Source organism: Colletotrichum acutatum (assembly GCF_030867785.1).
Source record: "Colletotrichum acutatum strain CBS 112980 chromosome Unknown BDZ83scaffold_21, whole genome shotgun sequence".
NCBI lineage: Eukaryota > Fungi > Ascomycota > Sordariomycetes > Glomerellales > Glomerellaceae > Colletotrichum > Colletotrichum acutatum.
In genome coordinates, this window is record NW_026849015.1 from 153922 (window position 1) to 178132 (window position 24211).

At 54.7% G+C, this 24211-nt stretch overlaps 7 protein-coding genes across 7 annotated transcripts; all 7 read right to left on the bottom strand.

The window, feature by feature from the left end:
- Positions 1 to 94: 94 nt before the first annotated feature.
- BDZ83DRAFT_649204 (uncharacterized protein) lies at positions 95 to 4124 on the bottom strand (the record flags this gene model as incomplete). The annotated part of the gene is made up of 2 exons (XM_060510248.1): positions 95 to 1143; positions 1196 to 4124. 2 exons carry the CDS (start codon positions 4122 to 4124, stop codon positions 95 to 97), a joined length of 3978 nt encoding a protein of 1325 aa, XP_060367894.1.
- Positions 4125 to 6956: 2832 nt separating this feature from the next.
- BDZ83DRAFT_649205 (TBC domain-containing protein) lies at positions 6957 to 10411 on the bottom strand (the record flags this gene model as incomplete). Its single annotated transcript, XM_060510249.1, has 2 exons — positions 6957 to 9893; positions 9989 to 10411. 2 exons carry the CDS (start codon positions 10409 to 10411, stop codon positions 6957 to 6959), a joined length of 3360 nt encoding a protein of 1119 aa, XP_060367895.1.
- A 1907-nt stretch (positions 10412 to 12318) lies between these two features.
- Positions 12319 to 13634, bottom strand: BDZ83DRAFT_749644 (camp-dependent protein kinase catalytic subunit; the record flags this gene model as incomplete). The annotated part of the gene is made up of 3 exons (XM_060513791.1): positions 12319 to 12646; positions 12716 to 13349; positions 13436 to 13634. The coding sequence occupies 3 exons, from the start codon at positions 13632 to 13634 to the stop codon at positions 12319 to 12321; spliced, it is 1161 nt and encodes a 386-aa protein (XP_060367896.1).
- Positions 13635 to 13729: 95 nt separating this feature from the next.
- BDZ83DRAFT_649207 (uncharacterized protein) lies at positions 13730 to 14740 on the bottom strand (the record flags this gene model as incomplete). Its single annotated transcript, XM_060510250.1, has 3 exons — positions 13730 to 14165; positions 14512 to 14587; positions 14695 to 14740. 3 exons carry the CDS (start codon positions 14738 to 14740, stop codon positions 13730 to 13732), a joined length of 558 nt encoding a protein of 185 aa, XP_060367897.1.
- Positions 14741 to 17173: 2433 nt separating this feature from the next.
- BDZ83DRAFT_178026 (uncharacterized protein) lies at positions 17174 to 18292 on the bottom strand. The gene has a single exon (XM_060501505.1). It carries the CDS (start codon positions 18153 to 18155, stop codon positions 17481 to 17483), a length of 675 nt encoding a protein of 224 aa, XP_060367898.1. The 5' UTR covers positions 18156 to 18292; the 3' UTR covers positions 17174 to 17480.
- Positions 18293 to 18428: 136 nt separating this feature from the next.
- Positions 18429 to 20019, bottom strand: BDZ83DRAFT_717472 (endonuclease/Exonuclease/phosphatase; the record flags this gene model as incomplete). The annotated part of the gene is given in 5 exon segments (XM_060511953.1): positions 18429 to 19483; positions 19493 to 19621; positions 19634 to 19693; positions 19718 to 19773; positions 19838 to 20019. Coding segments are annotated over 5 exon segments (1482 nt in total).
- Positions 20020 to 22178: 2159 nt separating this feature from the next.
- BDZ83DRAFT_717473 (casein kinase I hhp1) lies at positions 22179 to 23715 on the bottom strand (the record flags this gene model as incomplete). Its single annotated transcript, XM_060511954.1, has 4 exons — positions 22179 to 22292; positions 22402 to 22931; positions 22997 to 23558; positions 23704 to 23715. The coding sequence occupies 4 exons, from the start codon at positions 23713 to 23715 to the stop codon at positions 22179 to 22181; spliced, it is 1218 nt and encodes a 405-aa protein (XP_060367900.1).
- Between the last annotated feature and the right edge of the window lie 496 nt (positions 23716 to 24211).

Here is a 24211-nt window from a genome sequence, read left to right on the forward strand (position 1 = left end):
CATAAGCTGCGGGAAACAACTCCCTAGTCTATATGTGAACCGTACATGTATCTTATGCCAATGACTTCATGATTTGATGCTGGAAAAGTCACGCTCAGACGGTAGCCGTGGGCAAGGCAGGGAGCAGCGACGTCTGTCCAATGAACCAGGATCGGGTAACGACGTAGCAAACTTCGCCACCAGGCAGAGGAGCACCAGCCGTGTACAGACCGGGAGGCAGAGTGAGAGTGCCTGCAATGTTGGGGCCAGTGCTGGTGGGGACCGGCGCACCAGTGATGGTGGTGCCAGGCTCGGTGATGGTGTTGACGACGGTGACGGATGCGGTAGTACCGGCGCCAGTGCTAACGCTGATGCTGGTGACGGTGGAGACAACCGGCGGGGAGACGTCGAGACGGACGTAGACGGTGAGACGGACATCAGTCGGGATCTGGCGACGGGCCAGACGCACGGAAGAGGCGCGACCACCGCAGCGCTGGGCAGGGTTACCAGGGCAGACAGTGTTGCACTGGGCCTCGGGAACGAGGATGGTGAGAGTGTTGTCGATGATGTCACCACAGTAGCAGTCGTTGCCAAACAAGCCAGCCAGTCTGGAGCTGGCGGGGCAGGCAGCGGTACACTTCTCGAGGGTCAACAACGGGTCAGACAAGGCCAGAACAAACGAGGGGAAGTTGCTGGACGAGGCGAAGCATCCCAGAAGAGAGAAGCCATCAACAGCGACAGGGTTGGGAGCAATGCTGGAGGTGGCTGCAGCAGCGGTGCTGTCGGTTGTCGAGCCGCCGGCAGGACCAGTGGTAGGGCTGACGATGGTAGATCCACCAGTGACAACGGTAGAACCTCCGGTAACGAAGGTAGAGCCGCCGGAAACGAACGTGGAGCTGCCCGAGACGATGGTAGAGCCACCAGAGACAACAGTGGAACCGCCGGTGACGAAGGTCGAGCCACCGCTGACAAAGGTAGATCCAGCGGTGGGAGCGGTAGTGGTGCCACTTCCAGAGCGGGTGGTGGCGAGGCTGGAGGTAGCCGTCGATCCGGGGTTGGCAGTAGAAGTAGTCGAAACAGCGCCGGGAGTGGTGGTGGCAGAGTTGGTAGCGGCGGTGGAAGCGGGAAGGCTGGTAGTGCTGCCGCTGGCCGTGCAGGAAGAACCTAGAAGAGAATGTTAACAGCAAGATCGTCAAATATCTGAGGCCTGACTTACGAGGAGTGGCGCTCAGGGTGACCGGGGTACAGTTAGGCGGGACGGTAGTTCCGAAGGTAGCGTAAACTTGACCGCTGTTGTCCTGGCAAAAACCGGCCTGTCCTCCAGAGAAGGCTGCGTTGGACCATGTGAAGACACCGTTGTTGTTGGTGAAGGTGGCGGTGATCGATCCAGTGCTGCCAGCGCGCAGAGCAATGAAAGGAGTGTTGGGGTTAACACCGAGGGCAACACCATCAACAGTAATGGTGCCAGAAGCGCCGATTCTGAATACAGCAGCCTGGTTGCAGTTGGTAGGGTTGGTCTGTCCAGTGGTACCGACGTAGGTGGTTGCGCCGCTCTGGCGGTTCATGAGGTGCGCCATGATAGGGCCACGCTTCCTCATGGTAAGAGCAGTGGTGGAGTTCGAGAACGGTGCGCTAGTGGAGCTGCTGGTGGAAGCAGAGCTGGTAATGGACAAGCTGGTAGAAGTATCCGTAGTGCTAGCAGAGGTGGTTGATCCAGAAGAGCTGGAGCTGGAGCCAGTGGAGGTAGATCCGGAAGAGGTGCTACCCGAGGAAGAGCTGCCAGAGGAGCTGCTGCTGGAAGTACGAGAAGAGCTTGAGCCAGTAGAACTGCTGCTGCCGGTAGAAGAGCTTGAAGACGAGGCAGCTGTGCTGGAAGAGCTTGAGGAGCTGCTGGAGCTGGTAGGAGCTCTTCCGCCGACAATGGCAAGGATGAAGTCAGTCGCAGAAGCCGCGGCTGCACTGGTGACAGAGCTTGAGGCTGAGTTGGAGACTGAGTTGGAGACTGAGTTGGACGCAGAGTTGGAGGCAGAGACCGTTCCAGAGGTCGTACCGGAGACAGTACCAGTGGAAGTTCCAGAAGAGGCGGTGGAGCTGGCACTGGCGACGGAAGTTCCAGTGTTGGTAGGGACGAACTGAATGTTCGTGTCGGTGTTGACCACGGCAGAAGGAACGCTGGATGAGCTCAAAGTCGTCGAGGCAGCAGCAAGGGCAACCTGGCTGGCAGGAGTCACGCTGAGAATCGTAGCGGGATCAACAGTACCAGCCTGGCGTCTGAGGGCGCTGCGACGGCGGCTGCTCGCAGCGGCAGCGCATTGATCAGCAGGGATGAGAGGCAAAGTCCTGAGAACTGAACCGCAGAAGCATTGGCCTCTAATGACGGTAGTAAAGGGCAGAGACTGGGAAGCGCAAGCAACCGCGCAAGCAGGGGCAGTAGAGGCATCGGGAGGATTGACAGTGTTCTCGAAAGGCGACTCTCCAGCGGGAACACCTCTGCATCCCTGTGACTGGACAACAAACCTCTCAGCGTTGCCACTTGTGTTGGGAATATCAACGACAACAGCTTCGCCGGGCTGGATCTCAAGGGCCTTCGAGAAAGGCACCGGATCGGGGTTGAGGACAGCGATAGAAGACTGGCCAGGTTCGGCCGCAGATGTGGTCGGAGCAGCTGATGAAGCAGGAGCATCCGACGAGGAAGGAGCAGCAGTCGAGGAGGGAGCGGCTGCCGAAGAGCTGGCGGCGGCAGCAGAAGAGGAGCTGGCGGCGGCAGCGGATGAAGAGCTGGCAGCCGCAGCAGATGAAGAGCTAGCAGGAGCAGCAGAAGAGCTGGCAGCAGCGGCAGAAGAGGAGCTGGCAGCAGCAGATGAAGAGCTAGCAGCGGCAGATGAAGAGCTAGCAGCGGCAGCGGAGGACGACGAGCTAGCAGCAGCGACGGAAGACGAAGAGCTGGCGACAGAAGCAACCGAGGAGGATGAGCTGGCAGCAGCGACGGAAGACGACGAGCTGGAAGCAGCGACGGAAGATGACGAGCTGGAAGCAGCAACGGAAGACGACGAGCTGGAAGCAGCAACGGAAGACGACGAGCTGGAAGCACCAACAGAAGACGAAGAGCTGGAGGCAGCAGTGGTCGATGTGCTAGAACCAGCAGCAGTGGTAGAAGCGGAGCTTGAGGTGCCGGCAGCAGAGGTCGACAAGGACGACGTCAAGCTGCTGGAAGAGCCGCTGGTGCTTAGCGTACTAGAAGCGGAGCTGGACCCAGTCGAGGAGGAAGTTCCGGCAGTGGTGCTTGAGCTGGTCGAGTTTGAAGAAGCAAATGAGCCAGTGGAGGTGGTGCTTCCGCTGCTCGTGGGCGAGGTAGTCGTAGTCGACAAACTGCTGGAGCTGCTGGAGCTGCCAGAGGACGAAGAAGACGACGTAGGGCTAGTAGTGGTCGTGCTGCTTGTGGTGGTCGAGTGGCTGGAGGTGCTACTGCTGGAGCTGCTAGAGGACGAAGAGGAAGTCGACGTCGGGCTAGTGGTGGTCGCAGTGCTGCTGGAGCTGCTTGACGACGTAGTCGTGGTCGTGCCACTGCTAGAAGATGACGTCGAAGTCGTAGAAGTCGATGTGGGGCTAGAAGTAGTGGTAGTCGTCGTCGTCGTCGAGAGCGTCGATGAAGACGAAGACGAAGAGGAGGAAGATGACGAGGAAGAAGACGAAGTGGTGGTGGTAGTGGTGGTGGTGGTCAGGCTGGTGGAAGAGGAAGAAGAGCTGGAAGAGGAAGAGGTGGTTGAGGTCGTCGAAGTGGTAGTAGTACCAGCGCTGAGCATGAAGATAATTTGGTTTCTGGTAGTTGTAGTACCACCACAGTTCTCACTGCTAGCACCGCCGCAAGACGTGGCGCAAAGGTTGTTGGCGACTGCAGCATTGCCGATGGTGTCACCACAGCGGCAAGTAGTACCGCCAAAGAGTGCGAACTTCGAGATCGTAGCACCCGTGACGGCCTTACAATGGCTGTCACAGAGCTCCTGCGTCATGCTCGCATCAACGAGTTCATAGGTATTGGCGAATGTATCCGCGGGATAACAGTTGCCGTTGGCAGCAGCCTGTCCATGAGCGACTGCCGCAAAGGCGACAGTGGCCAAAACGGCCGCCTGCTTCATCCAACCCATCTTGTCGGTAATCTTCGAAGAACGACTGACGAACTACAACAAGCCAAAAGGCAAAAGTCGAGACTGGAGAGTGGTAGGGGGGAGTATTAAGACGAAAAGGATGTCAATCTCCCTAAAGAGTGACAGGCGCAAGCAAGAACCAAGCAACAAGAACGAATGACTGCCCAACTTGCCCCCGGAAGGAAAACCAGGTTGAGACGGACGAAAAGGAGAAGCGAGTGTGAGTCGAAGCGCGGTGGAGAGAAGAAAGGAAACCGATATTCTGGGAGGAGAATCTTGGCCGTATTTGAAAGCTTCTCGTCGCGAGGACCAAGAATGCTGTTCCTATCGCCTCTTGCCCACTTCCATCGATATGGGCGGCATTGGATGTCCCATCTCCCTTCCCACCTTAGGGCTGTCGGGTAAGAGAGAGAAAGAGAGAGCATGGGCTCGTTCCCAGGAACCTGGAATGTTTGAAATGACGATTCTCAGGTCCAGCCGTATGCGATGCTTTTCCCCTGAACGCCAGTCATTCCTCTCATGCAATTCAGGTCGACGTATGTGGGTGTCTGGCCTGGCTTGCCTTTTGGACGGCCGCCCCTCCCACTCCTGAGTCGAAATGGAGGAGAGAGGCAAAAGGGCGAAGAAGCGTTGGCGAGCAATGGGGCCCTGGAGCCAGGAAATCGGATGGTCTGGCGATGTCTCGCAAGAGCCGTGGCCACTTTGCACATTTCCATTCATCATTCTTCCCTCGCGGCCTTAGCGGGGATTTTCTCCTGCGGCTGAATTCAGACAATTTAACGGGGGCCGCTTGTTGCAATGTTGCGAAGCACGTTTTCGAGAACGGCGATGGCCTCTCTCGGTGTAGCCTATTGCCCCCGTCCTGTTAGCAGAAAATGTCGTTGGTGTGGGAGCTAGGATGTGTGGGACGACTAAGAGAATGCCGGCCGACCGCCATACTTTCCTCTACGTTCTTGTGCAACGGCGGGAAGAATCACTGAAGCGCGAGACGAGACACTGGCTGTACAACGTGCGGAATGTAGAGGGGGAAACAAGCCGTCGTTGATCGAGGGACGGAGGAGGCATAGCGGTCTTTACGGTGGATGCGTTACGTGCCCACACAGTTTGCCATGGGCCAACGGAGCAGATAACCCGTTGGCGAATGTATGCATGTACGTACGTGTATGTCTGCGTACAGTGTAAGCACAGCTATGCTTGCTTTGGGAGAATATAAATCAATGTCTCGTGAGGATATTGAGCAGAGAAGTCTTCCCTGGACAAGACCTTCAACACGGCATCAATATTCGGCGGTAGTTATTGTCCCTGTGCAACCAACGGCTCCCAAGTCCCCGGATCAGAACTCTTGTACGACTGGGCGTCAAGACAAGGGTTGTGGCCGAAGATGGGGGAGAGATCCGTGTCACACAAACATGTGGCCATGTCGTGCAGACTCAGAGCGGGTGAAGTGGAGGCCGGGACACGTGAAAAGAAACTTGGAAGACGCAAGCAGACACCGTAGAAAAAAAATGGACGGAACGGACGGGACACTCCGCCGGCATACCATGAGTCGAGGAATTCCAGACTCCTGGAAACTGGTTGTCCAAGGAAATGTAAGGCGTCGTGATGTTGGAATGTGGAGTGACGCTGCTGGGTGGCGACGAGTTGAGGGATATGTGAGAGGCGTCGATAACTGGTGGCCCTTGGTGGGAGTTGAGAACTTGAAGTACCTTAGCCTCTTCCCGTTCAAGGCCAAGAGGGAAAGAAAGGGTCCAATGGCACCTTTACGTCTTTGGCAAGGAGTGGGAGGAATACATGCCTTGTCCTCTCCCTGCGTAAGCCACGTTGCTTCGGCGTTGCTTCTTCCTCCTTGAAAACACCTTCTCCCTCGCACTACCAGTACCGGTACCTATTCAGACTATCGTTAGCCTCTACACCCAAATGTCGCTGCCAAGACACGATAACACTGACCTAACTGACCATATTTCTCTTTCCCTTTCCCCTCCACCCCTGTGCCATCGCGACACCTAGGCAGAAAGTCAACTGCCGTCCATCCATGCTTGTCGGGGTCGTTTCGCCCACGAGCTTGCTCACCCATATCGATGATGCATAAGAGCTCTGTGTTGCCCACGCCCCTCAATGCCAAAGTTTGATTGCAAACGATCACAGACTTCGAGAGGAACTTGATACCGGGTGCTCTAGTGCCTCTCGAGCCATGCAGATGGCGTTGCGGATCGTCGACTCTCATCTGCCGTTCTTGGAAAATCTTGTACCACCCTCAATTCCGTGCCAGACCCTGTCGATGACCGCCGATTTCGAACCCGAGCAAGGGAGACGGCACCCATTATTGTACTACGTAGGCTACGACATCGAAACGTTTCTGCTGATTCTGTCAGTATCAGCAACGGCTCACGGCGATCCCCTCATGTGACGCTTTGCCAGGTCTGAATAGCCGATTGGAGCAGGACGGACGCACTGGCACCACCAGGCCTCGATGGACAACATCTTTCTTGTCTTGAGTGACCATTTCTTCTAGCCGTAGAGGCAATACAATCCCAAACGTGATCCCGTGATAAGACGTCGACAGGTATAGTCCTAATTCCCACAAATACCTTCTCCCACGAACTAGAGGGAAAGCATCGCCTGTCCATCCTCCTCGCTACAGCGCGAATTCGTACCGCATCCGTTCTCCCCAATTTCACTACATTCCTCCCAAAGCTTCATGACAACTGCCGCTCCTTGCGTGCCTCGAATCCGCCATGTGGGTGCTGGTCGTGCGGAGTGTACCCTCAACGGATCACGCAAGCCGTGGTTCTTGCGTGCTTGCATGCTTGCGTGCATGCGTAGAGACGTCGATCAGCCCTCAAATTCAACGACACCCTTGGCATTCGTCTCGCTCCGGTTTGTGGGCTCAATGTCCACGAGCTGTCCTTCCTTGCCGCTGCCGTTGGCCCCAGCCTCGGCGTCTGCCCCGTCGAGAAGGTCACGGTCCTCGCTCCGTACACTCCGTCTCTCGATATCCGCGCTTCCGCTGGCCGTGCCTTTTCTGATGCCGATTTCGACTCCGATGTCTGCATCGTCCTCCTCGTCTTCGACGTCTCTTTGTTGCCCTGGCACAGCGTTCTTCTCCAGCTCTTTTTGAGCCTCCTCCATCCTCCGACGAACCTCTGCAGCCACACGCATTCCGTCCGTGACAATATTGTCCAGTACACCACGTAGACCACGAGTGGCCCCTTGAGCCGCAGGATTGAGAGCTACGACGGGTGCACGTCCGAAGTTGAGACTGGAAAAGGTAGTAAGGGTCGATGTGGGTGTTGACACTGTTGGTAGACCCTCGATTAGGTGAAAAGAGGTTGGGAAAGATGACTCAAAGAATTGTTCGAGAAGTTCATCGGCGAGAACAACCATTCGGAACGTTGGCAGCGTCATGTGTAACGGGTTCGCAGGGTCCAAAGCAGCGTTTGCCGCTTCTGACTCCGCCTTCGAGACACGTCGTTGTGACTGCCCTGCGGCAGTACCCTTCTCTTCAGTCGGCGAGGACAGTGAGTCCGAGAACGACTTCTTTGCCTTGCTTGGGCTACCGGGAGGTGAATCCATGGCAAGTAGGTCCTCTTCGTCATCGTCGTCGCCGATGGCGAATGCCTCGCTATTCTCCGTAGACTTGGCCTCTTCTTTTTCTTCCTCGTGGATCTTGTTGTTGGGGTGGTCGGGATCGGCATATTCGAAGCATCTTCTGATAAATGCGCTGACGCTGCCCAAGAACCTTTCATTGGTTGAGATACCAGGCAGGCTTGGCTCACTGCCTTGGCCAGTCGGCGTGCTAAGCGTGAGCGTAGAGGCACTTGGGCTCAACGTGCCCTCGAGTCCCCTTCTTGAGAGGAAAAGGAGCGCTTCGGAAATACGTAAGATGCCCTCACGATCAACTTTGCCATCGCCATCATCGTCGTAAAGTTCGAAGAAATACGTAATCGTTCCCATAATGTCCTTCTTGCCCTTGATCCTGGCAAAACCTGACACTACATCAGCTAGGGTCAACACGCCGGCTCCGCTGACATCCCATTTTTTGAACAATTGCTGCATGAACTCGTGGTCGGCAGGTTCTGGCCCCGAGCCCCATGGGGAAAGGAGACCGTTATTTTGGCGACGGCTTGTGTAGGCATTTCTGTCCTTATCGGCGAACGTGTCGCGGCGCGGTGTAGTGGGTGAGTCGGACATTGCCCACTTTGCCATGTTGGCGAGGAACTCTCTAAATGCATCGTAATCCATCAGACTAGTGCTAGCACCGAGGGCCACTCGCCCCTTTTCAACGTGTTCATCGCTGGGTTCAAACACATCTCGCGCTCTAGGCCGTGCGTTCTTTGCACGGCGCTGTTTTTCCTGCTGAATGATGCTCTCTCGCTGTTGTCTCTCGTACAAGATTGTATAGAAACGATCGTACAAGGCGCCCAGCTCCTCCGCGGCAAGGAGTTTGCTGTCGGGACCCAAATTTCGGAGGGCTGTTCTCTTTGCGAAACTCTCAATGTTGCTTAGCACGGCATCCTTGTTCTTCAACCGTAGGTCTGTGATACTGCTGTGAGTGATGCCCGAGAATTCTTTGAATGCCACCACCATCAACTCTTGAAACTTGGTTACGGCGCGCAGTTTCGGGTTCTCCGACTTGGGGTGTGCAGACTCGTCGAGACGAGCAAAGTAGCCCTTGAGAATGGAGATGAAGGCGCCGTCATCTGTGGCATCCAGTAGCTCCTCACCGTTGATTCTCAAGATGGCGAGTCCTATTTGGAACAGGACTTTCGGTCCCTCGACGAAGAAGACGTCCAGAACTCGGAAAGCGAAAACCAATGGCATCGAATTGATGTATAGTGACAAGAACCAAGGCAGTGATACGACTGAAAGTTGTACGTCGCTCTTTACCAGATGTTCCCACAGGATAGGCATCGTCTTCTCGACTAGTGACTCAAACACTTTTTGGTCCAGCAAGGTTCCGTACATAGTCGTAGAGTAGTATCCTGGTACTAGTCTGTCGCACATGGACGACAGCAGGAAGAAGGCCTGTGTCTCCGACATGTAGATGAGCAATGCCGCCACGACAATGTTCATGGCCTGGCAGTACCCGACATCCGGGTTCACCCAGCTGTAAGCTGTAAGCACACGGCGGAGACGGCCGATGCCCTCTTCGCTCTGGAAACCAGGATACTCTGGCAAGCTTCGATTCAGGTCCTTCTCGATCTCGTCAATAGCGAGGGACTCTTGGCCTTCGTACTTGGCTAGCGTTTCGGCGTACAGCGTCGGGTGCTCGAGTCGGAGGTAGATCGATCCAGACGTCAACTCCCAAGTCTCACCTCTCAATCGATTGGGCAGACCAACGCGGATCAGCTTATGGAAGGTCGGCTGGCGGATAAGCGTCATGTTTCGTCCATTGTCGCGCAAGTACTCGGCCCATAGGCGCATCTTGGCCCTGTCGCGGAGCTTCTTTGGGTCTCCAGGGTAGCGGAAGAGCATGCCCAGGCCAGCGTCGGGCGGGCTCGCATTCTTTTTGTCGTCGGATCGGAGGAGGTACTCGGAGTAGCACTCGCCGGTGACCTTTTTGTATTTGCCAACATTTCCGACGCCGGCCCTCAGTCCCTTCTTCAGACCGTCGCAGAAGCGCTCGCAGCCCTGGCGGGTACCGGCAAGGTGTATCGTGATCCTTTGTTCCCTAACATCCTTCTTATCCTTGTCGGGGACGGGTTCCTTGTCCTTGTCCTTCTTCTCTTGCTGATTGATGCCATTCCAGGTGGTAATCGCCAAGGCAAACTACGTGGTAGAGCAGCATGTCAGTTCATAGCCTTGCGGGGGATGGAGCACGGACTGTTGTCAATGTCACAACCCGGGGTTTGGAGCAACCTTACCTGGAATGTCTGGCTGTTCAACCTCTCTACCCTTCTGATGGCGCATAGGGGAAAAGTGAAGCCGTTTCCACTGGGGCCTCCGCCATGTGTTTGGCCCGTGAAGGCAGAGCTTGTGGAGGTGCTGGCGCCCTGGACGAAACTGGACGGGGTCGTGGAGAAGCACATGTAGCCTTCGGACAGGTGTAGCTTGCCAGCATAGTGGTAGCCTCGATCGTGGTCCTTGCCTCCATATGTGGCATTGGCGGGCGGGATGGTCAACTCGGCATTGATCTCGTACAGCGGCGTCTGGGTACTGGGTAGGCGGAACTGGTTCTGGAACAGCGACGACTTGGATGGGTTCTTGTCCGAGTTGGTCAGATTCAGCCCTTGAGTTGGGTCGACCAACTGCTGTGCCTTCTGCACGAGACTGGATAGAGTGAACATCCTGAAGCTATTGCACTCAGCTGGTCATGTCGGGGAGTGGTATTGCAAGGGGGCCTCGGATCGAAGGACTCGGCTTGGGCCGGATGGATACAGGTTCGCGGGATGCGTGAGGTGAAGTCGGGTCTTGGTCGACGGCTCGCAGACCTGGCAGGGCGAGGGGGTTCGAGCCTAAAACGAGGTGTTGGCTGCCAAAGGAGTGAAGGAAGCTTTGGCGTCACAGCAAGTGGGTGGATGGTTCTTGAAACATCAATACACCACGAGACTGAAAGGCAGTTGTTCGATTCTGTGTTCGGAGAGGGTATGTGTGTGTGGGATTTCGTTGGATGATTTGATGGGGAGAGAAGCAGTAAGCAGCTGCGCGCCAGAGGTCGGGACTGGAGCTGAATGCAATGCAGTGGATAGTTGGAGAGGTTTCCCGCCAAGGATTCCGTCCATGCCCAGAGGGTCAAGGTACGTACCCTCCCGCACTACCTTACCTTTCCTGAGCCCATCTGCCCTATCTGAACTGCTAGTGACCTGCAGCCGTGGCAGCCCACCTGCACCACTCACACCTCACCTCCCACCTCCCTAATGCCTCCCACCTGGGCAACCTTAGGTGCTCGTGAACGGCAGTCGGGCACCTTAGCAACCTGCCTGGCAAGGTGAGAGGCTTGCTACCCCTAATCGGACTGCACGGGAGGCACCTCATACTGGGCGGCATGGGCGGTTCGCAGCCCGGCAGTCCCCTGCAGAGGGGTAACCCCTCCGTTCTGCACCTTATTTGCAACCCGCCTGCCCGGCCATTCTTAGGTCACCGCACTCCACCTCTTCCGTCAGTCTCATTCTCATCTCACCCATTAAACTCACTCGGCTGCTCCCTCTTTTCCCCCTTTACTCACCCAGAGGTCATACACAAACACTCTTTGGCTCGCAACCCCTTGATCTGCCTTTACCTTTTCCGCAGTACGGATATGATGGCATATATCCCACCTTGGACATTCCAATCTGGTCGACCCATTTAGATCAAGTTGATATGATGTCACATGCCTCACTACGGCCCTCACTAAGAGGAAGAGCCTCATCGATCTGTCCGACACACTGTTGAAGCGATGGGCTGTGACTGAAGTGAGATACAGCTGAGATGAGTCTGAGAAAAGGGAATGCATCGCCTGGCCCAGGTAACGTGAGAGTGGCCCATCACCAGAGTGACAATCCATGAGCATGTGTCATGCCCAACTCGGCTAGCTCCTCAAGGAGCTGAGACACCCCCCATGCTGTCATTGTCATGGCCAGGACTTTGATCAGTGCTAGCGGTGGCGCTCTGACAACCCGGACAACCATCGCTGTGGTTTGCTTTTTGTCTTTCGACTTGCTTCTTTCTGATGGCACGGCATCTCGCTCGCATATGGTCACTCACTGGGATAACAGGAAGAGACAACAACCGTTGGTCACGACTGCGATGCCTCATGGATACGAAATCCCTCTTCTATTCCTTGATCGGAGTATCTCCTATCTCCGAAAGACAAGGTTCCAGAGTTCCCGAATTGCCCCCGGTACAGGCTGGCTAATTCTCCAACCGTAATCTAACGCCTTCAAATACCCGAGTGAAATAGGGTAAAAAGAACAATACCCAGCGATGCCTACCTTATCCAGGGTTTGACCAGCAGAATTTCCCTCACACACATATTCCAGACCAAAGCCTAACAGCTTCTTTCCCCATGTCCAAGCTCTGCCTCTCTCGAGCGCCGCTAAAAGGGCCGCTCATTCTCCTGATCCTCGCTACCAAATCTCATGCAGTACAGTTACAGGTTGGAGTATCATAACAAAAAAACATGAAAGAATTACGGAGACCAACTCCTCCGAGTAAAGAACAACTCCGAACGCATGATTCGTACAATGATGGGTCGAAAAGTCTGACAAAGCTTGCATCAAAAGTCCTTGAAGTACTGGTCGTATTTCTGAACCATGTCGTCCGTGTATGGTTCCCTCTTGCCGTCGTCCTCAGGGTAGATGTCAAAGCATTGCGCATCACCGGGGTATCGGATTGGTGGGATGATGGGGCCTCGTACTCGTCGGTGGTACATGTCGTCCCAGTTGACCCCTCGGAAGAAGGGGTGTTCTTTGACCTTGGCTGCTCCCCCGCTAACGTTGCCTAGTCGTCGGGATCGGTCGACAGTGCAGAAGGATCTGATCAGTTCTTGAGCTTCGGCTGATACTGGCGGGTCATGAGGGAACATGACGGGCTTCTCAACAATCCTGCCAAGTTTGTTAGTGGCAGTTGCAAGGAGAAAGAGGGGGCCTGCCGGCTGCCGCAGTGTAACTCACTGCTTGTAGATCTCGATTGGGTTCTGGTGCCAGAATGGAGGGTATCCCGTCAAGAACTCGTATATCAGAATGCCCAGCGCCCACCAGTCCACCGCCGTCGTGTGGCCTTTGTTATGGATCACTTCCGGGGCGAGGTATTCGGGAGTGCCGCAGAGTGTGTAAGTCTCAATGGGCTGGCCTGAGCTATTGCTCAGCCTCTTTGCGAAGCCAAAGTCAACCAACTTAATGTGGCCGTCCCCATCCAGGAGAAGGTTTTCGGGCTTGAGGTCACGATACGCGACACGGCCTTGTTGCTCGTGCAGATACTCCAGCACCAGAACAATCTCTGCAGCGTAGAAGCGCGCCGTCTCCTCCTCGAAGCGCCGGAACTTGCGCAAGTAGCTGAAAAGCTCGCCGCCGGGGACGTAGTCCAGCAGCATGTACAAGTGATCGCGGTCGGCGAAGGAGGAAATAAGATTCGTGATGAAGGGGTGGCCGGCAACATCGCCGAGAATTAGACGTTCGTGACGGACGTGGTCGATCTGCTTCAGCTTGATGACCTCTGTTTTCCGCAGGATCTTCAGCGCGAAAACGGTGTCGCGCTCCTCTTCTGTCGCATTTGCCGGGCGCACAAGACACACTCGAGCAAACGTTCCTGCACGGTTGAAGCTCGTGGTTAGCAAATGGTATTCCGAGACAAGGTAGGTGTAGCGAGACATGGGGGACGGGGCGCAAACGAACCAGTTCCAAGCGTTCTTACAACGCGAAAGTCCTGAGGAGTCAACTTCCGGCTCGCAATAGGTCCGGCTCCAGCATCGGAATGTTGTTGCGCCTGAGCCTGAGCATGGCCATTACTGCTACTGCCTCCGCCCATCATCTTGGACAAGCCTCCGCCAACCTGGTTCGACAGGGGGCTTGCATGCGCAACGGTGGCCGCCATATTATGTATTTTTTTGTTGATGGCTGATATTCCCGTCATAAAGAGTATGAGAGATTCGGTTCGGGTCTGAGGAATTGTTTGGTATTATTATTCGTTCAGCTGGGCAGCACGTCGATCGTCACCATCACGACCCCGAAAGGTTGGTTGAGTCGAATAAGACAGGTCAAGAAAGACCAGTCGTCGCGAAGTTGGGTAGATGGATGAAGAAGGAAGGAAGTAGGTGGTGTTCGTTGCGTCTCGTGAGTGGTCAATGGGAAGGAGCTGTGGTGGTGGAAAGGGGTTCGGTTCGGATCGAGGCTTCGTCTGGTGCTGGGTCTAGGCCCAGGACTGGGGTTGGATATGTGTGGTTCGGAGCTGTAGAACTGGAGCTGGCGAGAAGATAGGCCGCACCGTCTCTTCCCCTGGGGAGACCGACCACTGCTGCCAACAATGGAAGACGAGGTGAAATAGTCGAGAGTAATTCGCTCGCGACGTCTGATATGGGCGAGGGTAGGATATCGATTTTGTCTCGGCCGTGTTCTGTGTCTGTATCTGGATCGCGAAGGTAAGGTATGTGGTGGGAGGAGAGCACGTCTTCCACTCTTTCTCGTTGGTGGTGACCTTTCAGGGAGAAGGAAAACCTTCAGATGAAAGGGCTGTGGCAATGACGAAAGGCAGGCAGAATAGACAGCTACATACGGTAGGAGCATTTATGGGGCAGGCCAGGAAGGAGGGAGGAGGGAGGGGCAGAGCGCGAGTACTTGGTGCTTCAGAGCGTAAGGTATGGCGATTTGCTGCTTCAAATGGCAGGGACCGCTAGGTTGTGATTGCCGGGATGGGATGTGGAACACCACGTTATGGGCAGGCAAGAGGCGTGGGTTCTTGGCTTCTTTGCTACCCGACAACACGGGGGTACCCTCCCACGCCGCCCACTTTCGCTCCTTCCCACTTTGCAACCGCGATACCTCGTGATACTTTTGTCAGGCCTTGTGTACCGTACAGCCCAATGTGAGGTAACATGTATTCGGAGTACCTCCTTCTCTCACCGCGTGGACAAGTACATCGTAGTGTATGTACTTACTGAGGTGCGCAGTAAGGTAGAAGGCCGTGTGGATAGGGACTTGCATTGTGTGGATGGGTCGGTCGCTCCTTCAACATGCATGCACTTGTGACCTCACCAACAGCTGCACTTTGACATGTTTGCCGCCTTTCTCACTCTTTACAGCCTGTCCAATCCCAATCCGCGACTATCATTCGTACACTACCTTAGGTACGTTAGCAACGCTTAGCCACCCGCCCAGATACTGCAGCAGGACGCAGTAGAGAGTCCATAGAGAAACAAGTCTCGACTATGCAGCTTTGCAGCGGGTGCGGCGTGTAATCCAGCGGAACCACCGACATGGTCTTGCCTCTTTGGGAGTAGCCCTGCTGTCCACCCGGTGGAAATCCGGGGACTCACTTTGCTGCCCATGTCTCGACTCGGCCCGCCTCGGCCACACTCTCGCACTCCTCTTCTTCTTCGTCTTCTTCGTCTGCTTCCTCGCCCGACTGTCGATTCCTCGCGTGGACCCCCTACCGACACCTCGCCACGACCATTCCATTCCGTCTGGAACATCCGCCTGGGACCGTCAGCTACGGAGGCTGTCCGTCACCCCCACATGGCACAGCTTCAGCTCTGGGCTCTGGCTGGCACTTAGCTCGCATCACAGCAGTATTACGGGTTAATAATACTCGACCCCTTTCTTCATGGCCCAATCGCCTCTTTTTGCAACATTCGTCAACAGCACCGACCAGCTCTTTCGCTTTGTTCATCACACTGAAATCTGACCCGCCAGTCTCACTTTCTTACTCTCCTGCCGTCTCCCTGCCAGCCCCAGACGAAGAAAGCTCCGCCGCCCCCTGTTGGTCACCTGTACTCAGATTTGCTGATATCAGCTCAGCTATGGGTTAAACTCCCAAGTAGACGCTCATACGCGCTCAATCCGATGTCGTCCACGATTAGACACCCTGACTCCCACATCCGAATAAATCTCCGAAGCCCTGATACGCCCAGGGACTGTGGGCTCTTCCTTCTTCTAGCTTCCAGGGGCCTTTTGGTACATGTCAGATATAGTGTCTTCCGGGGCAACGAGGAGACGTCCATGTCCACCGCTCTAATCCAGAGCCCGAACCACAGCGGACAGTCTCCTGGATTGTATAGGCCAACCTCACCTTTGCCGTATACTCTTCCGTATTTGATCGGTCTCCGTTCTTCCGCTTCTTCCGTAGCGCCCCTACGGCGTTCCGTCGGCCAGAAAATAAGCGGCGGCGATATCGAGCTCAGTCTCCCTCACCATAACACCGTGGCGTAGCAGATGTGGCTGCCACCGCTAAAGAAAGGTGGCTCTGACGGAGCCTCCGGACGTTTGAAGGCCGATGAAAAGACGGTAAAGGCAAAAAAGGAGACCTAGCACTACTGGCAGAGACAGTCTTAGGCTGAAGGCGTCGCTGTTGAATCAACAACCGTTGGCGTTGCTGCTCCCCCCGAGGCTTTCATCGCATCCAAGACATTCAGTTTCGCACAGGGCCGCCTCATGGTCAGTCAGATCTCGCCCAGGCCATGCGGAATCCGGTCCCGCGGGGAGGGAAAGGGCCTGATCAGTGATACACCTTGCATGCAAGCGACTCTTATCGGCGGCTATGACGCAACGTCTCGATCTCATCCCACCTCTCGCCCACACCTCAGCTCGCTCACTGACACTGACTTTTCCCAGCCAACACCCGCTACGACATGCTTTTCGGCTTCGCAATCCGAGCCATTTCTACCACGACCTGGCAAGTCAACCACGTGCTGTGGAAAGCACGGGGAAGCATAGCCGCTGTGTCATGCTCAGCAATACAATAGCCTCTACGGGATTCTAATATCTCGTCATGGCCGAGCTTAAAAACAACACCATGAAATCAATCTCAAGAGAGTTTGTCCGACAGCATGTCAAAATTGACAATTTTGAAGCCTACGAAACCTTGGTATGCCGGCAACCAGTCAACCAGAAACACATCATTGAGATCCTCACCAGCCTTTCGTCAGCGCCATGCGGCTTGGCCTGGGTCTTGCTTCCTTTACGTCCTTTACATGAGTCGCGCCCATGCCTCAGTGCGGCGAGGGCCCGACGGTTATGTCACTTCAGCCCCCAATGAACCGCTGTCTGCTCCTCTCCTCAGTGAAAATTTCTTCCGGTTTGCCAGGTCATCCGGCCGGCAGTTCCTGAAATAAGCACCAATTTCCAGACCCGAATACAGAGATGAAGATGTTCATTGTTGAAGTGGCACGCGCCCCGTTCGCTTCCGAGGATGGCGGCGTTCGTCGCACGCCAGATCTCGATTGTCTGCAGCGGTCTAGTGCGTTTCGAAGAGTCCTTTGACGTTCGGCGTAGGCGTAAGGCTGAGATGAGCCTTCCCATCACACTCGATTAGGGTCTTCGGTCTCACAGTCCTGATCCGGCGATTTATCGGATCAACTGACGCTTTACACGTCGCCCAAACGAACCTCACGTCTGTTGAGAAGCCTGACCTGTTTTGGACTCTGTTCCGTGCGTACTCCCGGCTTCCAAGGTCTTTACTCGAAGCCCAAGTGGATTCCGAGCACAACATTGAACATTGAAGGCTCTTGCGAGTACATGCGCACTCTGCCATGCTGTGGTTATCTTGGCAGAGTCTCGGCCGGGCTGCCGAAAGCGAATGCAACGCCGTACTGAAAGACTGATTCAGCAGGCAGAAATGCATCGTCAAGAACGTGCCATGAGTTACGAGATACCAAGCCAACACAAGTCTTGTTCGAGCCTCACAATCAGGACTTCAAGCCCAATTTGTCTTGAACATAAGTCATTGTCATCCACTTCGAATTCTTTCTCCAACGGATACGGTCGTCGAATTCTTGGACGAGGGCTTGCGCGGAGACGCGCGGTTAAGAAAGGGTCTCCAGCCTGTCAAGATTCGAGAGCAACATCCATCCATGCCTGGAGCTGTTCTTTTCCGTCTTCCATCACCGGGAAGTGACTGTGAATGGACAACCCGGGCCGGACCTCGGAACTCCTTTCTCTTCTTTTTTGTCCTTTCTTGTGTCTTCTGTCCCTTCTCCAGACAAAAGAAACCCTCGTCTCGAGCTGCCCTTTGAACCATTCTCGGGATAACCCTTGCAAGCCCCATCTCAAGTCCCCGGTCTTCGACCCGCGTCCCGGTGGTCTGGGAAACACACACACCCCGTCTCCAACGCCACGACGCCGCTGACGAAGACGAGCGCCTTTCCATTCTGTTGGAAACACTTTGACTCGCGCCTCGTGTCAGCCGGACATGCCATGGCATGGCCCGCTTACCCTCCCTTGCTCCCCCTTGAGATTTAGAGGATGCTGTCGATAAATAGTTCATGCTCAGCAAGAGGAAGCTGACCCTTTCTCTTGGTCTGATTGGCTTATGATCTTGTTGATATAAGATGTTAGAACAAGTCAAGTGTGGCTGAGCCACTGAGATCGGATAGCAGTCAAACGTTGTTCCACGGTGATTCATATACGAGAACCGAGAATCTTGATCGGATCTATAGTCAATTCGAGTTCATGATACGTTGTAACTTATGCTCCGCTCTAAAACCAAAGTCCGCTCGCGGTTCCTTCAACCCCGCCCATCGCTGGGAGCCATCCCCAAATCCTTCGCGTTCAACGTGTACGTACACGAAGCTCCAAACGACGAACAAGGCCAGGGTATATCTTCCAAGCTCCACTACGAATCGCCTCCCTCTATGCCGCATTGTTGGCTCAATAATTCAGCTCAGCGCAGCTCAACTCAGCTCAGCCACCAAATACCTGCGCCCACGGCCAATAGCGTGGCTAGTATCATCGCCCCCTGCTTAGTAGACCACAGGAACATGCTCCAGCCAATAAGGACTTCCTTCCGTCTTGCTGCCGCACGTCGTTCCCAGGCCTCGGGGTCGATGGCTACCGGGAGAACAAGGCGGGGATCCACGGCATTGGACGTTGGGGCTTCCGTCGATGAGCGGGCCAGCTCCTCCTCGGTGAGGAGGGGTACGGCAGCTCTCAGGAAAACGGCTCTGTGATCTGAGCTGCGGACTACGGGCATGGCGTCGTAGATTTTGACGTCGACCTTTTGAGGCTTGGTCTTGACCCACGATGGGACATCCAGGTACAAGATGCGATCTGTCCAGCCGGGGTATCGGTGAGGCGCAAATACCCAAGGCACGTCCTCCACACCATCAACTTTCAGGCGGGTGTCGTCCGCGGGCAGGACGTTGTATTTGTAGGTCGGAGGGAACTTGACTTCTGCCTCGCTCAAGCCGTGCAGCGTGCGTCCTGCCTGGCGTTCTCTCGTGAGTTGATCCAAGGCAAAGAAGCGGGAGTAATGGTGTTCACTGTCGGGGTCGAGGCTGGGAAACGTCGCCATTGGCGGGGGGCTCGTTGTTGAGATGCGATAGTTGAGGTCGCCGCCGACAAAGAGATGGGAGCTTGGCTTGAAGACAGATATCTCTTGCAATCGTTCCTGGAGAGCGAGTGTCTGTGCTTGATGCTCGTCGTGCAACAGGTGCACTGCTTCATCTCTGGCACCGTCGCCAGCTTGACCCTCTCCTTGTGTAGGGGTGATGGGCTTGTTCTTCTTCGGATGCAGGATATCTTCTGGGTTCTCGAATGTCAGGCCACGCATGATGGTTGCCCAGTTGGCATTTCGCCTAGGCAGATTCCACTCCATTGCCGCAAGGTGGGTAGCCACGAAAGTGAGTTCCGTCTCCTTCTTCCCACCTTCGGTCGTCGTGCCCTCATATAGGACTCTGAGCGCCACAGCGCCCTTGTTGCCCATTTCTGCCGCGCCAAAGCCCACCTCCGCCTCTTGCACACGCAGGATCGACTCGGGGTTCCGCGCAAAGAGCATGATGGCCGTCATACCGACATTACGAGTCCGAATCAGGGTGTAAGGTCGCACAGGTGTAGGAGCGGTGGGCTTGACCAGTATCGTCTCGTCGTCGGCTCCATCGTGACTGTCGGCGTCCGAGGTGGGACTTTCGTTGGTGTATCTGGTCGCAGCGAGGTTCAGGGCTTCTTCGAAGCGTGTGAGGTACGGACTGAGAAAGTAGCCGCCAATGAAAGAATACGACAACGGCGCGAATTCTTGTAAGGAGCTGGTAGGAGGGTTTTGGTCAGCTTTGTTGCAAGATCACCCGAAGGAGCGGCAAAACAACTCACAAGACAACAACCTCTGGGAGGGGAGTGGCACTCTGCTTGAAAGCTGTGTGGAGGTTTGATGCAAAGACGTGAGTGTCGATGAAGTTCTTGGCGCAATTGAACGTCAACATAAACAGGTCGAGCGTCGAGGGAGCCATGTTGTCGGCGGGTGCGGTGGAGTTGACGTCGACAAGGGTCGCCATCGAAGCTCTGCCGGAGGTAATAGCCGCCGATGACGATTATCGAGTTGGTGTGCTGGGATTCCTCGGCTAGAGGTGGTCTACCTTGTTAGTCAGCTCTCTAATTACCCCTCCTCTTTCTAAGAGCACGATGGGTTTAGTGATCGATATATCACGAGCTGGGAAGCTTGCGACATAAAGTGATAAAACTGGGTGAATATCGGGAGAGTATGAAGAAGAATTCGGGAAGTAGATGCAGGAGGAGTCGACACAGTTGGCAAGAGCACACGCGACTTAAGACCATTTGACGTTGTCCCTTGTCCGTCCTCACCAAGATGGTTTGGCAGGATCGCCTGAGAAAGTATTAGTTAGGTGGTTGCAAGTGCGGTCAACACTCACTCAGCCACGCGCTAGCTGCCTGGTAGCTGCCCAGTAGCTTTCGAATGGCATTGATCAGAACGAGACAAGCTCACGCCAACTGCACCCCGCTCCCAAGCTTGATTCTTGCCAGAAAATCACAATGAGAGAGAGGCTGTCAGGCTGTCAAATGCCAAAGCTAACTTCATGTGCAAGCTCCAAGGTGAGGATTATGAAGTTGAGGGGAGGGGATAAGAAATTCTTCCGGTTGGGGAACATCCCTGACACCCTCCAACGTCCCAACACCCGCCATGTACTGACCTAAGAGAGTCCAGTACAGCTTTGCAGATGGCAAATATTGGTGTAGGATGGGAAACTTTTATTATGATGCACAACATTACTGAGTACGATGAGAATACGCCGCGATGGTTCGAACATATATATGCGGATATACTTTGCACCTGACGACATCCATTCGGTACTGCTTCTGGCGTTTCATGCAGTCAGCTGGTCGACGTGCCCTACAACATGGAGTCAAGCGAAGCCGCACCTGACCCGTCGAGTCAGCCAGTCTCATGACTTGGAATCTTTCTCACTTTTCAAGTCTCCGTCTTCCGCAGCTACATCATGCTGCGAAATCATGCAGATAGTTATGCCTCTCTACGCATCAAATTCAAGATTGTGCTGCGACAGTATACTATTACTGTAGCATCTACACCGCCATATTCACAAGTTGAAAGAGACGAAAAGTCGCGCGACAATGTTAAATTGAGAAACTACCATGCGTATGTTGGTTGGTTCCGCTGCCCATCGACATGCCCACAACTACCCGTGCTCCGCCTCCACCATATGCAAACTTGCCAGGCCGGTAAAAGCCCGCGGATGATGGAGGCGCAGTGTTGAGAGCCCAAGCACCAGTGTCCTGAGCTCGACTATCCACGTTGGCTGCCAAGACAGACATGCAGACATTGTCGATATCCCAGGACTTTGCTAGTCCGTCCCCTAGAGCCCATGATAGTTGCCAGAGACCGGGTTTGGCGACAAGTCACCCAGCCCTGGTTTCCTCCTCGTGTAATGTCGGAGCAACGAATTCCCAACCAACCGAACCGAACCAAAAGTCAAAGAAAAGATGCCGCACTCTTCCTCATTAATTTTGCAACCGTCGTTCCCTTGCCGTTACTTGTCTTTGCCGACTTGATAGGCGTAGTTCTTGTCAGACAGTGTCGGCAGGCCTGATACTTTGCAAAGTTTCTCTCTCATGATCAACCCCTCACCTAACTACCTCCCCAGAAGCGGGCCTCGACGCGTGATTGACCAAGTGCGAAGCCTCGAATGAAAATCAACTCGTAATGCGCATAATCGAAGGAAAAGTAGGAGAAAAAGAACAGAAAAGAAAAAAAAGGAAAAGTCCGTCGGTGAACGCAACTCCAACGCATCGACCAGGTGCAAGGTACTAAAACCAGGGCACTCAAGTTGGGGGTGGGGGAATGTCTCGCGGGGCGGCCCGACGACGGTGCCTCGCAAAGTTGAGGTACCGGAAGTGCCGTTCGAGTTCTTCCTACCATGGATCTCGAACCATAGAGCATCGGCAGCAAGGTCTACCGGAGCGTCTGTGAAATCGAGAGTCCTGTTATGAAGAATCGAGTCATTCGTAAAATCAACCCAAATATGTCGAAGAACGAAGTTGAGAATGCGTAAGGAGAATGCGACCAGTTCGCGTGGCAAGGCGTATCATCAAAGAGACCCTGCTGGTGAGCAGAACCCGTACCAATCGTGATGTCTGGGAGCCATGCCGTGGAATATATGCAGCCAGTAAGCCGGTCTGGTCATACTCCAACGTGTTGGACAGAAAGCATGTGATCACCGCCGTCGAGGATCACTTCGGCAGAAAGGAACTTGAACCATATGCTGGACTTGCGCCCTTCGTAGACGAGCGCAAACTAGATCATCGTCCACTGGGTCAGCATGTGTTTGTCAGCAACGGGTTCAACAGCCAGGGGTCGATGAGCTGCTTGGGCGGTCAACTTACATTCTATCACTTCCACCGACGGCACGGTTGGTATCTGGGGTGTTTACACCAGCACCAGATCCTCGTTCAATCACTTTGCGGCGCGAGCTGGGAAGGGCGTTAGGCTTATTAGCGCCAGGCTGAGGGGTCGGCTGACCAGCAGTAGCGGCGTTCGTGCGAGATGCCCGCGCCTTTTCATCCTCCTCCTGAGTGGCTCCTGCAGCCTGAGCAATCGCCTGAGCATTCTTCTGGTACTTGTAGACGGTCCAGTCGAAGACGTAGTCGTACTGGAAGCCCTCGCGGACGAAAAGATCACGGAAGATCTTGCGGAGGTAGCTGTAATCGGGCTTGTCGTCGAATCGGAGGGATCGGGTGTAGTTGAGGTAGATGGCGAATTCGTTGGGGAAGCCGCGGCAAAGGACCTCGGTCGGGGTGGTCATCTTCTTCTCCATGATGCGGTCGTATTTCTGCTTCTTGGTAGCAGCCTTAAGTCCCTGCCAGGGAAGAGATCCACGGCAGAAGTAGAGCATGACGTAACCAAGGGACTCCATGTCGTCACGGCGAGATTGCTCTGTGAAGCTGTCAGTGGCCAGGAGGAAACGGAAAGGGGTTTGAGGGCGTGGAATGATAACATACCGACACCCAAGTGGGTGTTGATGGAAGCATAACGGGCGGTTCCGGTAAGGTTCTTGTTCTCTCTGTAAGGGATGTGGAAGTGCGTCTTGGGGTCACGGTACTTCTTGGCCAAACCAAAGTCGATAACGTTGACCTGGTTGCCACGCTTACCAATACCCATGAGGAAGTTGTCGGGCTTGATATCACGGTGAATGAAAGACTTGGCGTGGATGTACTCGATGCGAGAGATCAGCTGATCAGCGAGAAGCAGCACAGTCTTGAGGGAGAATTTGCGGTTGCAGAAGTTGAAGAGATCCTCCAAACTGGGTCCGAGGAGGTCAAGGACCATAGCGTTGTAGTCGCACTCAGTACCGAACCAACGGACAAAGGGAATACCGACACCGCCGGCCAAGGACTTGTAGACTCTGGCCTCATACTCAAGCTGGGGATGCTTGGCCTTGACGCTCTCGAGCTTGATGGCAATCTCCTCGCCGGAGATGATGTTGGTGCCGAGGTAAATATCACCGAAGGAACCAGAACCGATCTTGCGACCGATGCGGTACTTGTTACCGACACGAAGATCCTGCCATTGTCGTTAGCTATATGCAATAACAGTTGGGAGCAAACGGCTCCATCGACATATTGAGCAGTTTCAGCAAGAGTATGTATGGCCCCTGGCAAGACTGTATCCAATGTCGAAACGAACCGACCGACGACTATCCACTTACCATTGTGGTCATCTTGACTGATGTGCTGACTCTGCACCTTTCGGACGCAGATCTTGGTTTGGTAGGTCGGGTGTCGATCGAGGGGTCAGAGTTTTAATCGACAGCGAAGCGATGGGCTGGAAGAGTAGGGACTTTAGTATTAATGCATCAGACGGGAGAAAGCTTCGAAAGCTTCGAGCTATGCCGTTGGAGCGATGGGGGTAGGTGAGAACGTTGTGAGAGCAGGTAGAAGTGGGAAAGTTGAGGAGTGGATAGAGTTGGTCGAGGCTTTGGAAGAGAGAATTGAATGAGGCAAAGCTCGGATCCACCGCCAAAACCCACGGTCAGCCCGAGGCTAGGCTGGGCAAAACGGACGAGTGTTCCCTAGGCAGAGGGAGAGGGGTGTAGTCCGAGACGGCAACGATTGTCGATGGATTGAGACTCAAGGTGATCGGAAATTGACGGAATGAAGCGAAAAAGGGAAGAATAGGCTCACCTGTAGAGTTTGTATGTATGTGTTGTCGGGAGA